Here is a 16,555-nt window from a genome sequence, read left to right on the forward strand (position 1 = left end):
ACACAAACCAGATGACAACGGCAGGGAGAGACTATAGTTGTATCAAGCGTGAAATGAAGTGGCAACAAATTCGGGTGTGGAAGTAGGGAGTGTCTCTTTCAAAATGTAAACAAGTAAAAATAAGTAGGAAGCAGGATCGAGAGCGAGAATCCGAAGCAGGAGCAGCCCCTAGTTAGAAGGATCCTGCAACTATAGGATAGACACTACATCTGTCTCTTTCTTCTACCCCTGATTCACCAATTCCAGGCTTGCATGAGGGTCTCAAGAGAACTCAGCATAGACCACCAACTTCCAAATATAGCCGAAAGAAATGACCAGGTTCCGGTCACATGTTCACAATGAATGAACAGATGGTCCACAGACTCTGCATTTTGAAGACGCAAGATGCATACATTCTTAATCATCATCCCCATAATATGTTACTTGTGCACTGAAGCTGGTTCTCTAATTTCATTTTTCAGTAGTGGGTTAGAGATATGCCATCATGACTATAATGTTTAGAAACCAAAAAAAAAAAAAGAAGAAGGAATATGCCAAATGATCTTAAAATGGCTAACTGGGCTCCAAATCATGAAATTCGAACAGTTCTACCATATAGAAAGTTCCTTGATAAGTATTTTCTAACTGTACCTGTCCGGAATGCCTTCTGTTATTTATTTATTTATTATTTATTATTATTAGTATTGGCTTCTTCAGCATTTCATACCTGGGATCTTTTTGTATAACTATTTCTTTTTATTCGTAATTTGGTTTTGCAGTCAGGCAATCAACATGTAGATCTGAACTTCCGTGCGATTAATTACTCTGCAGAGGTGTATTTGAATGGGCACAAAAAGGTCCTGCCGAAAGGGATGTTTCGAAGGCATTCTCTGGACGTTACTGATATTATGCGTCCTGACGGACAAAACCTGCTGGCTGTTCTTGTTTATCCTCCCGACCATCCTGGAAGCATTCCTGCGGAGGGAGGCCAAGGTGGTGATCACGAGGTATATGTTCTTTTCTCATCTCTTTATATGGTCAGTTTTTACTCCATATACATAAATCTTAGTTGGTAAGAGGTTCTCTGATTTGATAATTTTCACCCTTGTAGAAGTAGATCATGGGGCATGTAAGTGGAGATCAAATATGCTATTGCTAGATGTAAGCTGATTATTTGCAGTTAGCACTATTGAATAATAGCTACACTAGAATAGCATGTTTGAGCAGCCGTCATCTAGAAGATTGAAGAAATTGTATTGTGCCCTTGAGACATGGAATGATATTCAATGAACAAGTATCTACTGAATTAATTCATTGATGATGTCAAGTTCCAATTTAGATGCTTCAACTGAATCTTCTAAAGAATTGAAGTTGACTGAATTGATAAAGAACATGGAGAGTTGGTTGAAGGGCCCTGCTGAGGAAGGTAACATTGATTAGGGTTGAAGGGCTTGAAAGGAGGATGTGAGGAAGACTTGAAAAGACTTGGATACAGGTCATGAGAAGGGATAATAAAGGCTTTTTCACTTAAGAAGGGGTTTTAGATAGCGATAATGAAGGCCAAACATATCTTTTTCTGTGTGTGGTGAATCAGTTTCTGAGTTCTCTGAGGGTACCTCGTATGGATGTAGTTGTTCAAGTTCTGTGGTATTTAAAAGAGCAATCGTCTTTGATTATAGGTTACTTTGATGCAGAATGGGCAGGTTCTCTAGCAGATAGGCGGTTTACTACTCTGGGTACTACACATTTGTGGGAAGAAATCTAGTTACGGGGAAGAGTAAGAAGCAAGGTGTTGTAGTCCACTCAAGTTCTGTAGCAGAATATAGAGCAATGGCTTATGCTACTTGTGAGTTAATGTGGATCAAGAAACTGTTGCACGAAATGCGAGTTGCAGTGAATCTACTAATGCGTAATTTTGAGACAAATCAAGCAACATCTCACATTGCAAACAATCCAGTTTATCACGTGAGAACTAAACATATTGAAGTCGACTGTCATTTCATACGCAAGGTCTCTAGTGGTGAAATCTTTACACCATATGTCCAGTCTTATGATCAACTTGGTAATGTGTTCACCAAGGCCCTTAGTCACAATCAGTCTACACGCATATATTTTAAGCTTGGCATCGACAACATTTATGCTCTAGCTTGAGGGGGAGTGTTAATGGATGTGGAGGTAGGCTATACAGTGTATGACCCACCTATCCATTGTTTTTACTCATTTTCTTTAGTTATTAGTTATCTAAGAGGGTTTGAGACATGTTGGGTATATTTTCTTTTGTTATTGAGGGCAGTTTTGTCATTTGTACTTTTTTGTTAAGGAATATAAGGGGAGGGGGTGTGGACTTCCCAACTCCAACTCCCTTTCTTTCTTCTCCCTACTTCTCTCTCTTTTCTTTCTTTTCTTCTTTTACTCTTTAATCCACAAACAATGTAGTGTGATGATGATGACAATATCAAAACAGTGATGATGATGGCATTGGGGATGCGAAGAATGACCAGGATGGTTATGATGATGATGACAACAATGATGATGAGGATGGCTATGATGGCTATGACGACAACGGTGATGAGGAGGAAGATGATGAAGACAGTTACAATGACAAAATACCCTTAGGATTATGTGTATTTGTGAACGCGTACATACTACAAACATTGTTTGAGTGGTACTGACCTTGTAAGGTTATCAATATACCAAGCAATCACAGATATAGGTGCACGTGCATTTGAGCATGCATAAAGTACAAATGTTTTCTATTTGGCACTGACCTTGTGTGGTTTTCAATATGCCAAGCGTCCATGGATACTAAGGCAAACCCCAAACTGCTGGGACAAGGCTGTGATGGTGATGACGGCAACTCACATTGTAGGGTTCTTGAACGGTGCTGTCTGCTCCATGATGACAACAGCTCACCTTGTAACGTTCTTAAATAGTTTTGTTTGCTCAAAGCTCTGTAAAAACCTGAATGCTATAGTCTGAAGCTTATGCATTTTCCAATGCTATCTATTGCCTGCTTTCATATTTAGAAGGCCAAGAAAATTTTAAATTCTATGTATGCAACTCTACCATTGTATGACACAGTATATGTCCCTGACTATTTACAGGTGTGCAGCTGTCTGACTCTGATTAGCACACACGCATATACGTGTATGACCTAATGCATCTTGTATTCTTGTTACCATATTACTTGTTCGAGTCAATATGGACATGTTACAAATAATGGAAAAAAAGTTTAGGTTTTTTATATAATTATATTTACTGTACACCTGACACTGCTAGACTCATGTATTGTTTAGTGCTAACATTATTCTCATTTTCATGCTAGATTGGAAAAGATGTTGCTGCTCAATATGTTGAGGGTTGGGATTGGATGACCCCAATAAGGTAACCATTTTTTTTTTTTTTTTTTCCTTCAAGACAAATGGTTGTGTATTTTGTATTTCCTCATCAGTCATTATCTACATAGGGGGACGAATGTGGTCTCGAGAGTGGATGCGAGTACGAACAAGAGGGCGAATGCAAAGTCAATCAAGAGGTTGGCCGAGAGGCAGATTTCTTTGGAGGAGAGGTTTGTGAGAAGATTTTTCTGGATCCTTCTAGGGTAGGCATGTGAAGGAGGATGGAGGGAGAGCAGTGGGAGGTGGAGATAGGAAATCGAGGGGAAGCAAGAGCTGAGAGACTCGGCTGGTGGAAAGAGGGTTTCAGGGGGAGAAGGTTTCTTCAGGGGAGGGAGGTGGAGGGGAGTAATGGCGGGAGAAGCATGGTATCAAGGGGAAACAATGGGGGCAAAGGGAGTAGGGGAGAGAGAATCGATAAGAGGGTGGGTAAGAGGGTCCTTGAAGAGGGGATTGCTGAGCAAGAGCATAGGGATACGGAAGGGTGGATTAAGGTTAGAAGGAAGCAAGTAGGTATCATCAAGGTTTTCATTCAATGGAGCGGGGGCTTGTCGGCTAGTAGGTATTGCCTTTGTGAGGATGGAAAAACAAGAAGAGGTGAGTTGTGCAGTTGGGGTTAGGTGAGGCCATGGAAGGGGAGGTGGATCTCTCGAAGGAGAGTAGGTATTATTTGTGGGTGGAGAAGTTGGAAGAGGGCCTGAAGGTTATTCACCTAGGCATTGTGGAAAACTTTTGGAAAGCCTTTAAATGGAGTGTGGTGGTGTTGACAAAGGAGGGGGTTTCAGTGGCCGAGGGGGGTGTTTGGTTGGCCTCTTTCTGCAAAGTGGAAAAGGATGATTGCTCTTGAAACTTCAAAGTGATTTTGAGGGCTAGATCTCTTTGAAGCTATTAGAGAACCTAGACAAAGTTCTCCTCACTGGATCTTTGTTCAACGATGGACCAGTGGAAGCCATGTGCAAGTGTTTGACAGGTCAATGTTTGGGATGGAGGGTGTTTGGATCTATGCATGGGTTTTGCCTCTAGAACTTTGGTTCTTCAATGTGTTCGCTGTAGTTGGGTCCTGCATCGGGGAGGTGCTTGTTGTTGATCTAGAGATGGAAGCTTTTGTCGATGTGACGATGGTGGGAATCTTAGTGAGGAAGAAGAGGGATGCGATCCTGGATAAATTGCCCATTGTAGTAGAGGAGGAGAACCTTTTGGTTAGGATAAAATGTAAAGGGAGAGGTGGAGAGCTGGTTTAGGCTGGTGCTTGCTGGAGGTGTGATGATGTCGAAGGGAGCATAAGAGAGTCGTGGAAGGGAGATGAAGGACCACGGCTAGGGTGCTCCGACGAACTACTGGACCTGAGAGAGGTGTCTCGGTGGTTGGTCGAGTAGCAATGACATTCAACTTGACATGTTGCTGCTTGCTAGTGCATGATCAAGAGGTGGTAGTGACTGTCTTGTCCAAAGGTTTGTCAAAAGAGACGTTGAGCGGCCATGTGGAGGAGAGTGGGACACGTGTGGAGGAAACTAGGACACGTGTCCTGAGTGACAAAAGGTGCGATGGGGTGTGGTAATCAGTCAGCGACATGTTTGACTGCGAATATGGTGTAGGAGATGGGCAGATGTCTAGTGGAGGTTCAGTTGTGAGGTTTGGGGGATGATGTCAGGTTTGAAGCCACAACTCGTTTGGGGTTTCATGTAGGGTTGGTGTTGATTTAGAGTAGGTATGTAACATGCTAGTGTTGGAGTTTTGCCCACGTGTCTAGGAAGGGGAGCGATTCGTGTTTCCATTGCACGTGCCTCATCCCATGCGTGTGGAAATTTTTAACTAGGAGGCACGTGAACTCATTTTTAATTGTTCCTGCTCGTGTGAGCTCTCAGGCTTTTATCAGACACCTTTTGACCCTTCGACCTAGTCTTTGTGTGCTGGAGGAGGTCAGGAGTTTGGGCGGATTGTAATGCTCCATCCGCTTGTTCCTTTAATCAAGGTGCCTTCCTTTGGTGGAAATGGTCTCTTTCCCTCCTCGCCAATGGAAATGTTTCGACTAAAGTATAAGTTGGTGAAGCAAGTTTTGGTGTTGGTGCTGCATGAAGACAAGCCTCCTGAAATTTCAAGCTTCGAGTTTTAAAGGGTAGGGGTTGACAAGTGTGTTTGCCAACCGTTCAAAAAAAAAGAAAAAGAAAAAAAAAAGAAAAAAGAAAAAAAAAAGAATAGAAAAGAAAAGAAAAGAAAAGAAAAAAAGAGACAAGAATGTTGCCAATCCTTTTCTCGAGATGCCGGACATTCCTCCAATTCAAGGAGCTAGAGGTGAAGATGTGCTTTGGTGCAACAGCCAGGACTTGTTAGTGAATGGCATCGATCTCCTTGCAGAGAGTGAGGAAGGGCACGTTCCAGTGACAAAGGGGACGAAATATTAAGGAGGTGATAAACCAGGTTGGGAGGATGGTCAGAGTGTCATTGGCGACTGCGATCAGGAAGGACTTCATTGCGCTCTTCGAATTAGTGGAGGAATGGGGAGTTCAGAAGGCTCGGGCAGTGGAGGGGAAAAAATCTCTCCCAAGGGAAGGGGGAATTGGCGAGACTGAAGTCTTCTGTTAACTGCGATTCAGGTGTTGCCTCCAAAAGTGGGAAAAAAGGTAGAGGGGTTTGCTAGTGCTCTAATGAAGCTGCTTAGTTGGAATGTTTAGGGATTATGAAGTCGGGAGAAGTGGGTTTAGATTAGAACCTTTGTAGAAGAGCTAAATTTCAGTTGGTGATGTTGTAGGAGACATATGTAAACTGTGGGTAAGAAGCTTTATAGAGGGGTTCGCTCGGTGCTCCAATGAACCTGCTTAGTTGGAATGTTAAGGGATTGGGAAGTTGGGAGAAGTGGCTTTAAATTAGAACCTTTGGAGAAGAGCTAAATTTCAGTTGGTAATGTTGCAGGAGACAAAGATGCAAACTATGGGTAAGAAGCTTTATAGAGTTTGTTCAGGGATCTAAGGAAAAGGAGTGAGTTAAGCTCGATGTCGATGGATTTGCTGGGGGTGTAGTTGTTATTTGGGACTCTAGGGCATGGAAGATGGAGGAATTGTGGTGTGGGAAATACTCAATGTTAGTGCAATTGATAGGGTTTTGGTAGGATACAGATGGGTGTTTACCTCTGTTTATGGGCCGAACTAGGTTGCGCTCAGGCTGACGTTCTAGGAGGAGCTTGACTTGGTTCGGAATAGGTGGCTTTTTCCATGGGTATTGGGGGGAGACTTTAACATGGTCAGATTCAAATTTCGAAAAGTTGAATGGTAGTTAAATAGTGAGGAGAATTCGGGAATTATCCAATCAGGTTGGGAAGAACGAGTTGGTGGACATTTCAATGGGCTATGTTAAGTTTAGAGGGAGCAATGGGCAGGAAAGGGCCATGTTGTTGAAGCTCGACATGTTCTTGGTTCCATTGGACTGGGTGGATAACCACCCTCCTATGTGACAAAGGGATCTCTCGAAGCCCGCCTATAACCGATGTCTATTGTTTTGGAAGTGAACGAGGAGAACTGGGGGCTCGAGTCCTTTACACTCGAGCTTATGTGCCTTAAGGTTGAGGGTTCCTCGAATTTAATGAAAGAATGGTTGAATTTTTTTCCATGTTGATGGTTTTGCAGGGTTTGAATTACACATGAAGTTAAAGCTTCTAAAAAGAAAGATTAATGATCGGAAAAAAAGGTTTTGGGGTATAGGGAAGCGGAAGTTGAAGCCATCTTGCGGTGCATTCAAGTTCTCCCATGACTATATGAGCTGCCTGTTACAAGAAAAGAGAAAGTGGAGGTAGCAGACTAGTAGTCATGTGCAACGTGGCTAAAAGAAGGGGACAAAAATATGAAGTTTTTCCACAACATCGCAGGTGCCTGTGCCAAAAACAAGGGAATTCATAGTGTGATGATGGAAGAAAGGAGGGTAGAAGATAGATCTTAGGTAGTGTTCGTAGTATTGGTATTGTTGCAAGTATCGTTGGCTGGGGATATGAAAACATGTATGGCTGGGGATATGAAAACATGTATCGGTATTGTTGATATTATTGCTAATACTTGGAAATGTATAGCTAACTGAGGGAAGCATTGGGGAAACATGGGGAAAACAGGTAGATTTTTTAGTGAAACTTCAGGAGATGCTAAATACACGTTTGCATATTTAGGAATAAAAAATTACAAAAAAAAGCATGCATGATAAGTTTCCATTTAATGGGGGCCTAGAAGCATGTATTGTTGTAAGAAATAAGAACAATATTAACCAAAATGAGTTCATTTACCAATAGTATCATTAGAAACACAATAATCACTTAAAAGTTGTCTCCAATTTAAAGAAAAAGTCATCCATCCATCCATGCTTGCATGCGTACATACATACATCCATAGATCCATAACGCTTATCCATCCTCCATCCATACATGCATAATTACATCCATCCATACATGCACACACACACACACAAATACATTCATCCATCCACGCATACGTACATACATACATACATGTCCACGCATCCATGCATACATACACTAGTACATCCATACATCCATGCATACAGACACTAATACATCCATCCGTCTATGCATACACACATGCATCCATCCATCCATCCATCAATGCCATACACATGCATACATGATCCAACCATCTATGCCCCCAACCGTCCTGCAACCTACCGTCCATCCATCAATCCTTCCAACCATGCATGCACACACTAATAAATCCATCCATACAACCATACATGTCGATCAATCCATCCATACGTGCATAACACATTCATCCGTAACACATCCATTCATCCATCCATCAATGCACACCTCCAAATATGCATATATCATCCATCCATCCATACATCCATCCATCCATCGCGAAGTAAAATAATTATTTTTTAAAACTAAACAAATTTTTTTTACATAAATTTTAAAACTCAAAAAAATAAAATTGAAAATGCACCAAATCACTCGTTAACATCCATCAATAAAAAGAAAACATCAATAAGTTTTTCATGAAACAATGTCATTATTTTTTTAATTTTTAATTTTTAATTTTTATTTTTTATTTTATTATTATTATTTTTTGCATTTTCGAAAATTTAAATAATTCACTAGTTCAAAAATTGAAGAAGAGTGGTCAAAATCCACTTTCCAACCAGATCCCCCCCCCTCGCCCCCCCCCCCGAAAAAAAAAAAAATGTCCGCAAATTTTCCTCTTATCCAAAATTTCCCCCAAGTGGAAGGATTAGATTCATGAAAATGGAAGAGTGGTCGAAATCCACTCCCTAACTAGATTAAAAAAAAAAAAAAACCAAATTTCTATTTTTTTGATTTTTTTTTTTTTTTTTTGATTTACGCATGTTTTCCCTATTTCCCTGAATCAAGGGATTTGATTCACGAAAATGGAAGAGTGGTCGAAATGCACTCCCCAATTAGATCCCCAATTTTTATTTTTGAATTTTTCTTCATTTCTTGATTTTAGCCCATCGAGCTTTTGATCCGCCATTTTCTCACCAAATTGGAGATTCAATCTACACGTTATGGAGATGAGGTGCAGAAACCCCCCCTCCAACCTAGATTGAGAATTTTTTTTTGGAGAAAATTTCCATTTTTTTAATATTTGATTTTCCGCTTTTTCTAATTTACGCACAAAGCCTGTCAAAATGGGGGTTGGGTGAGAATATTGCCGACTTGTATTGATACGGGGGTTTTTTGGTATGTGATTAAGTGGCGATATCTTAGTGATATCGATACATGGTAGTATATCACCAAGACTTGCAATGTTGTCAAATGGCATAATCGACCTTGTGCGGTCCAAGTGGGCTAATTGCACATGTGATCACATGGCCCTGTGAACTTATTTTTGGACAAATTAAAAAAATAACAAAAGTAGAGGAAAAATTAAAAAAATGTAAAACTACTAGTAGTGTTTGGAACTATTTTCATATTTAGATATATTTATTACATATTTACATTACATCTAACAAGTAACAAAGTTAACTAAGAAGGTAATAAGTAATAAGTACCAAAAGTGTGTGTGTACACACAAAAATTCAAAATTGTGAAAAAGAAACATCATAAATTTTTTATTAATGATTTGATGTAGAACAGTAGAAATAATAAATACATTGTATTTGTACAAACTAGGCATTACAAAGTTACAAACACAAACTACAAACTACAAAGTTACAATTACGAACTATAAAATGAAAAATCAAAATTTTAAATTTTAAAAATAAGCTATACAATTTGATCCATAGTCCATTGTGGCACATCTCCACCATCATTGCCGCCGCTGCCGCCACCACCACCACTATCTCCTTCTTTAACGTATACTTCTTCTGTTTCTTCGTCATCGATTCTCACGAGTTCTTGATCTGTATTCAATTATTGATCATGATCTTCTTGTCTCTTGAATCTCTTATTCTTCTTTGCCTTAACTGCTATTAGGCTTCGTTTGTCTTCTCGATCTTTGACTTGAAGAACTTTCTCCAGGTGTTGATCCGAATTTGGCATCTTCAACTTGGGCCCCATGTTAAGTCCTCTCTTGCAAACACCGGGTCCTCTATCTTTATAAGCCACTCACTGTTTGCCTCTAGATCATCTAAGCAGATAGGATCATAGAAACCATGCTTTTCTCGCCTAGCTTGAGATCGCTCCCACTGCTTTTGGTTGTATTGGACAAATACCATGTCATTTAGCTTTTTTGGTTCAAGATGATTCCTTTTTTGGTGTGAATTTGTATAACACGCAAAAGTGAATTAGTGATACTGTGATAGTTTAAATTAGTTATTTTTTAATAGTCGCTTTAAATCCAACATTTGAAGAGTGAATTGAAAATCTTATTGACTCTAACGTACTCTAGTTGTTCTCGCAACTGCTTTTAGAACACGTGAGGCTGAGAGTTTTCATGGCCAACTTCTTCAGTGCTAAATCCTTTCTGTTCGGGTCCACTCTGTATATTTTCCACCAGTTAGCTGGCCAAACAACAATTAAAGTTGGACTTTGTAGATTGTAAGAAATTATTCTAAGTTAGAGCCACTCACTAAAACGTTCATACTTACTAGGCAATTTCAAAGTTTTATTCCTGATGACTATGTCTGCATTGTTCAAATGGAAGTCCAGAAGTCCTGAAATCCTATTATGTTCGTCTTTATCTAGAACCATTCTCACCAAAACATCAAGAAATCCTACCATATGCTTCGCTTTTACCTTACTCCAATCAGTGGAAGTGAAGAATATAGCCGAATTATAGATGTAGGCTGCTAAATACAACAAAGATGACTTTTGGTTGTCCCATCTAATGCAGGAGCATTTTCACAACGGGCTCGAGTGGGGTAGCCCGTGAGATGCGGGGACACACTCGGGGTGGGTGACCCATGTGATTTGGGGCACATGAGGGAGGTCTCGTGTTCGAGACTCCTCATTGGGGGTGATTAATGCAGGGACATTTCACACTGGGTTCGAGTGGGGTAGCCTGTGGGATGTGGGGACACTCGGGGTGGGCGGCCCATGTGATTTGGGGCCCACGAGGGGGGTTCGGGCGAGTTCCTAACCCATGAGATATGGGACCTGAGCTATGAGATAAAGGGACTAATTCGCCATACTCTAACAGTTCGAGCTTTTAGAGCAAGTGGTTAATTGTCCTACATCAAATTGGTATCAGAGTGGGAGGTCTCGTGTTCGAGACTCCTCACCGGGAGGTATCGAATGTTTTTGAAGTCGCATGCGACGCGTTAGGAGTTGGCATAGGAGGAGTACTTAGTCAGGAAGGGCACCCTATCGCCTTCTTTAGTGAGAAACCGAATGAGGCGAAGCAAAAATACTCCACCTATGACAAAGAATTCTATGCGGTAGTGCAATCGTTGCGCCATTGGCGTCATTATATATTGCCGCAAGAATTCCTCTTGTTCTCAAATCACGAGGCTTTGAGCTATTTGAACTCTTAAAAGAAATTAAGCCCTAGGCACGCCAAGTGGGTTTAGTTCCTTCAAGAGTATACTTTTGTGCTTAAATACAAGGTCGGTGTAGAAAATAAGCCTGCCGACACGTTGAGTCGTCGAGTTGTGTTACTCAATTCTATGAGTGTCGAAGTCATAGGGCTAGAGTGTGTCAAAGAGGATTATTCTGAGTGCCTAGATTTTAGAGTTGTGTACGCATCGTTGTTAGAGAGTCCGTCAGGAACTAGCAGTGAGTATTTGATATTGGACGGATATTTATTTACGAGTAACTGTTTGTGCATACCTCGTACCTCCCTCCGCAATTTTCTTATCTGGGAGTTACATTCAGGAGGGGTCGCGGGTCATTTTGGTCGAGACAAGACCATTGCCCTAGTAGAGATAGATTCTATTGGCCAAGCCTCAAGCGAGATGTGGCCAAAATTATAGGGCAGTGTCATACTTGTCAACTGGCAAAGCAGAAAAAGCAAAATACGGGGCTATACACACCATTGCCAGTTCCATTCGCCCATTGGCAGGACATCAGTATGGACTTCGTGCTTGGGCTCCCCAAGACTATTCGGAAACACAATTTCATATTTGTTGTCATGGACCGTTTTTCTAAAATGGCCCACTTCATCTCTTATTCGAAGACTTCTGACGCATCTCATGTTGCCAAGTTGTTCTTTAGTGAGGTTGTCAAGCTTCATGGGTTACCCAAAACCACAGTGTTTGACCGTGACGTGCGATTCATGAGTTATTTTTGGAAGACACTATGACATATGATGAGTACTAGGCTTCGATTTTCTTCTGCTTACCACCCTCAGACTGATGATCAAATTGAGGTGATTAATAGGAGCCTAGGAAATTTGCTCAGGTGTTTAGTGAGGGAGCATACCAGGACGTGGGACACTGCACTACCTACCGCCGAGTTTGCATTTAATAGTTTTGTCAATAGATCCACAGGTTTAAGTCATTTTGAAGTCGTTACTGGTTATAAACCTAGGAAGCCTATTGATCTTGTCCCTATGTTCCTGTCCCATAGGCCATCAGAGTCTGCAGAGTCCTTTGCACATCATATTCATGCATTACATTCAGAAATCAGGCGAAAGATCAATACTAGTAAGGAACATTATAAAATTTCTGCAGATCAACATAAACAATTCAAGGAATTCAATGTAGGGGACTCTATGATGGTCCTCACCAGGCCAGAGCGGTACCCTCAGGGAGCCGTTCGTAAATTACCCGCGCGTAATGCTGGACTATTCAAAATTATAAGACGAAATGGTCTCAATGCGCATGTGGTAGATCTTCCACCTTCCATGGGATTTAGTTCCACATTCAATGTGGAGGCTTGAGTTGCATTTCAGGGGACCACTATTATATTGTCCAGCCTTTCACCTAACCATCCTGGTTCCCCAGACCTTTCCCTTGATCCATGGCCCATTCCTGACCCATCTTCCTAGCTTCTACCTCCCATACTTACCCTTCCCACACTCAGAGAGGAGATAGAGGATATTCTAGACCATCGGATGGTATCGACGTTGGACGATGACTTTCAAAAGTTCCTTGTCAAGTGGAAGTCATGCTCAGTTTCAGACAGTACGTGGCTCACTGAGGACAAGCTTCAGAGACTTGATCCAGACATCTTGGAGCGGTTCAAGAGTTTTGTTTCGCCAGTGGCGAAACCTTCATAGCTGAGGAGAGTTGATGGGGACATCATGCACATGCCCCCACCCTACACACATATTCAAGGAGGAGGAGGGCCCCACTTTCGATCTGGATCGACAACGACATCTTTGGAGGGCCTCATAGTTAGGGGCTTTGCTATGGAGCATTGGAGTGGACCCGATCATCATATATATTTTACAATCAGATCTCATGATCGTGACCTATTACCTTAGATGATCTAGGATTTTGAGTTTTGACTATTCTCGTTATTAGAAACATCATGAATGGCTTTGATTGCGTAGATTAGTTATTATTTTATTTACTTCAGCTTTAAGTATTAGTGTGTGCACATGGCGCAAGGGTAAAATTGTCTTTTGGGGTTTAGGGTTTTCTTATAAATAAGTAACCCCATGTAGGTATTTTAGATGAAGTTTATGAAAAAAAATCCTGCGTTTTTCTTCTTCTCTATCTCTTTGGGTTGAAGAATTGAATTAGGTGCGAAATCCTCCCTTCTTCGAAGGGCTAACTACCGTGGTGCGAAGCCACAACCATCCCAAATCATCCTCACTTCTTTACACCCCATATCCATCATCTTCTACATCCCTCCCATCTTCAGATTTACCCTTTCTTGTACCCAAGTTCTCTTCTACAACATATTTTCAGATTCTGGCCCATTAGAGGGGCTGAAACTTCGACGGAGCACCACGCACAAACCGTGCATCGGATCGACACGAAATTTGGCATGGAGGCAGTCCTACCCTGGCCGATCCTAGCCTGGGAGTCGCTTTTTGACTTTGTGGGCCCCACACACGTGCGGACGAGTGGTCACGCACGTGGGTCTAGGGCCAGCTGCTGTCCACGCACGTGGCTCATCTCAGGTTCTACTTTTCCTCTATTTTTCCTCTTGAAACCTAAATCCAGATCCTTAATCATAAAGAATCTCAAATCCCAATTATCCCCAAATTTGAGCCCTAGATTTTCCCCCGAATGGAACATGGTAAATCTCTTGAATTGGGGAATAATCCTTTCCAAGAATGGATGAATCTTACACTCCTTTGGGCTTGTTTGGTTTATAAATTTATTTGATCTAGCCCTAAACTTGTGTAGGCTTGGATCCCCATAGATTCCCCTTTTTGAATATTTGATCGTATGTAGGATGTGGAATTTTGTGATTGTTTAAAATTGGTATCAGAGCGGGAGGTCTCGTGTTCGAGACTCTTCACCGGGGGTGATTAATGCAAGGGCATTTTTACACCGGGCTCGAGTGGGGTAGCCCGTGGGATGCGGGGACACACTCGGGGTGGGTGACCCATGTGATTTGGGGCCCAGGGGGGAGGTCTCGTGTTCGAGACTCCTCATTGGGGGTGATTAATGCAGGGACATTTCACACTAGGCTCGAGTGGGGTAGCCCGCGGGATGCGGGGACACACTCGGGGTGGGTGGCCCATGTGATTTGGGGCCCACGAGCCCATGAGGGGGGTTCGGCCGAGGTCCTAACCCATGAGATGTGGGGCCTGGGCTATGAGATAAAAGGATTAATTCGCCATACTCTAACAGTTCGAGCTTTTAGAGCAAGTGGTTAATTGTCCTGCACAACCATCTCTTATCTATAATATATCTAATACAAGCTTATAATTATGTACTTTACAAGTAAAGTGCTCTATTATTTTCGATCTAGCCCTCTCCATCGCATTGTAGATGTATCCCATTGCTGATTTCTCATCACCATCCACCAATCCTAACACACCTACTAAGGGGTTCTAAAGAGTTTAGTGCCTTTAGGACTTGTGTCCAGAACGATTGTGAAAGGGTAGTTTATTGGACTTACTTTCCTTTGGCCTTCTTTGACCAAGGCATGTTATTCTAATTGGTTAACACTACAAAGCTTCTAAAGCTCATATAACACACACATTTGTATACAACTTTTGTAGTGTTAAAAAAGATGCCGCAAATTAGGCGACGACTGGACGAAGCAAATTACAACTGATGTATTTTCTCATGTTATGTAGTAGAATGACATATTTATACATAAAGACAGTGATTCTTCGAGCCCTATCAGTCACCTTTATTCAACCTACTTATATCTTCTAACATTACATTTATACAATGTGCCTTGCATGAAGTTCAAAATAAATGGCAGTGCTTCTCCATAAGAAGGCTACATAGGAGGCTCCATTGTCCGTGATAACTTAGATAACATATTCTTCTCTTATTTCCTCAACTACAATATCTAACAATTTAAATAAATATTTAGCTGTGTGGGAATGGGCCGATGCATCCACAGACTTCAAGAATATTGTCCCGACCAAACAATTAACAAGAAAGTTAATCAGTGTTCGACCGGATTTATCGATCCATCCGTCGGCCATTAAAGTATATCCATAGATTTTCCATGCCTCCTTGTATTCGATAATAAACCTTCTAGTAAAATCAACCTCTATTTTAAGGCATGTTTCCCTTCATGATGTGAAGGGGGCTTAAGTCCAGGTCCAAATTGGCCTATTTCTTTAGCCATTATTTTGAAACTATTGAATTTAATGATGTTGACAGCAACACCGGCTTGATATAACCACTAAGCAATATATTGAACTGTGGTTTTCCTGTCTTCATTTTTATAGCAGGTTTTTAGGTTTGTTTGTGCGGGTCCTTCACCTCTCTTGTTAAGCATATTCTTGGGATGTGGTCTACACTACCTATCTAATGGCGCATGCCTTCAGGATCTTTTGGTGGCTGGACTAGGTGGTCTAGAGCGTTCGGTCAAGGTAGGAGAAGTATCATCAACATCAATAACATCAATATTCTCATAAGCTTTTTGTTCCATATATTCTTCTCTAAGTACAGCATTGTCATACCTTTTGTTAGCATGTTTATCAATGTACTTCATGATTTCCTTCGGATCTGTGGAGTAACATTCGGGCATGCTCTTGCATTAGATCTTGGCATGTGTGCATGGCGTTGTTTGTGTCATCCAATGTCACTGGTACTAACAAACCAACAAGGTTCACATGTTATTGCAGATTTTTTGTTAGCGCTATGGTAGTGCCCAAACTTCCAACTAGTGTTTTAGATAGCGAATAGCATTTAGCATAGCATTGACCCCTCTGAAGCGTGAGGCATGAGCTACATAATGTGCAGCGTAAGCTACGCGCTACTTCTAAATTTTTAATCAAGGTTGCGCTTAGTTGCACCAATTCATGATATTCCTCACCAAATAGATCAATTAATAATGAAATTTAATAAAATTTCATGATATTTGGTGCAACCAAATGCAACCTAAAGTAATAGGAAAGGGCAATGATTAAATATAAAGGTAAAGAAAGAGCAGCGAAATTGATTTAATATTGTTACTTATATTATTTTACTAAAACCATTGAAAAGATTAACTAATTCTTATTGAAAATAGAAAATTGTAACCAATCATTGAAAACATTAATTGATTTTAATATTATAGTGAAAAATAATTTGTAATGTGAGCTACGTAGCATGTAGCCTAGTCTATGTATAGCATGTACAAATTATCATGTAGTGGAGGCTACACACGACTTAAGGTATTTTCATGAGCTATGTGGCATTAAGGCTAAGCAGTGCGGGAAGTC

The 16,555-nt window shown here is 41.1% G+C and overlaps 1 protein-coding gene across 5 annotated transcripts in view; it reads left to right on the plus strand.

The window, feature by feature from the left end:
- Window positions 1–16,555, plus strand: part of LOC131226012 (mannosylglycoprotein endo-beta-mannosidase) — a 71,412-nt gene that overhangs the window by 25,327 nt on the left and 29,530 nt on the right. For all 5 annotated transcript variants that reach the window (XM_058221656.1, XM_058221657.1, XM_058221654.1 and 2 more), the window contains 2 exons: window positions 759–986; window positions 3,305–3,363. In XM_058221656.1, the coding sequence (XP_058077639.1) occupies window positions 759–986; window positions 3,305–3,363 (287 nt within the window). The remainder of the gene's footprint in view (window positions 1–758; window positions 987–3,304; window positions 3,364–16,555) is intronic.

The sequence above is a fragment of the Magnolia sinica genome, chromosome 14, assembly GCF_029962835.1.
Source record: "Magnolia sinica isolate HGM2019 chromosome 14, MsV1, whole genome shotgun sequence".
In the NCBI taxonomy this organism is placed as follows: Eukaryota; Viridiplantae; Streptophyta; class Magnoliopsida; order Magnoliales; family Magnoliaceae; genus Magnolia; species Magnolia sinica.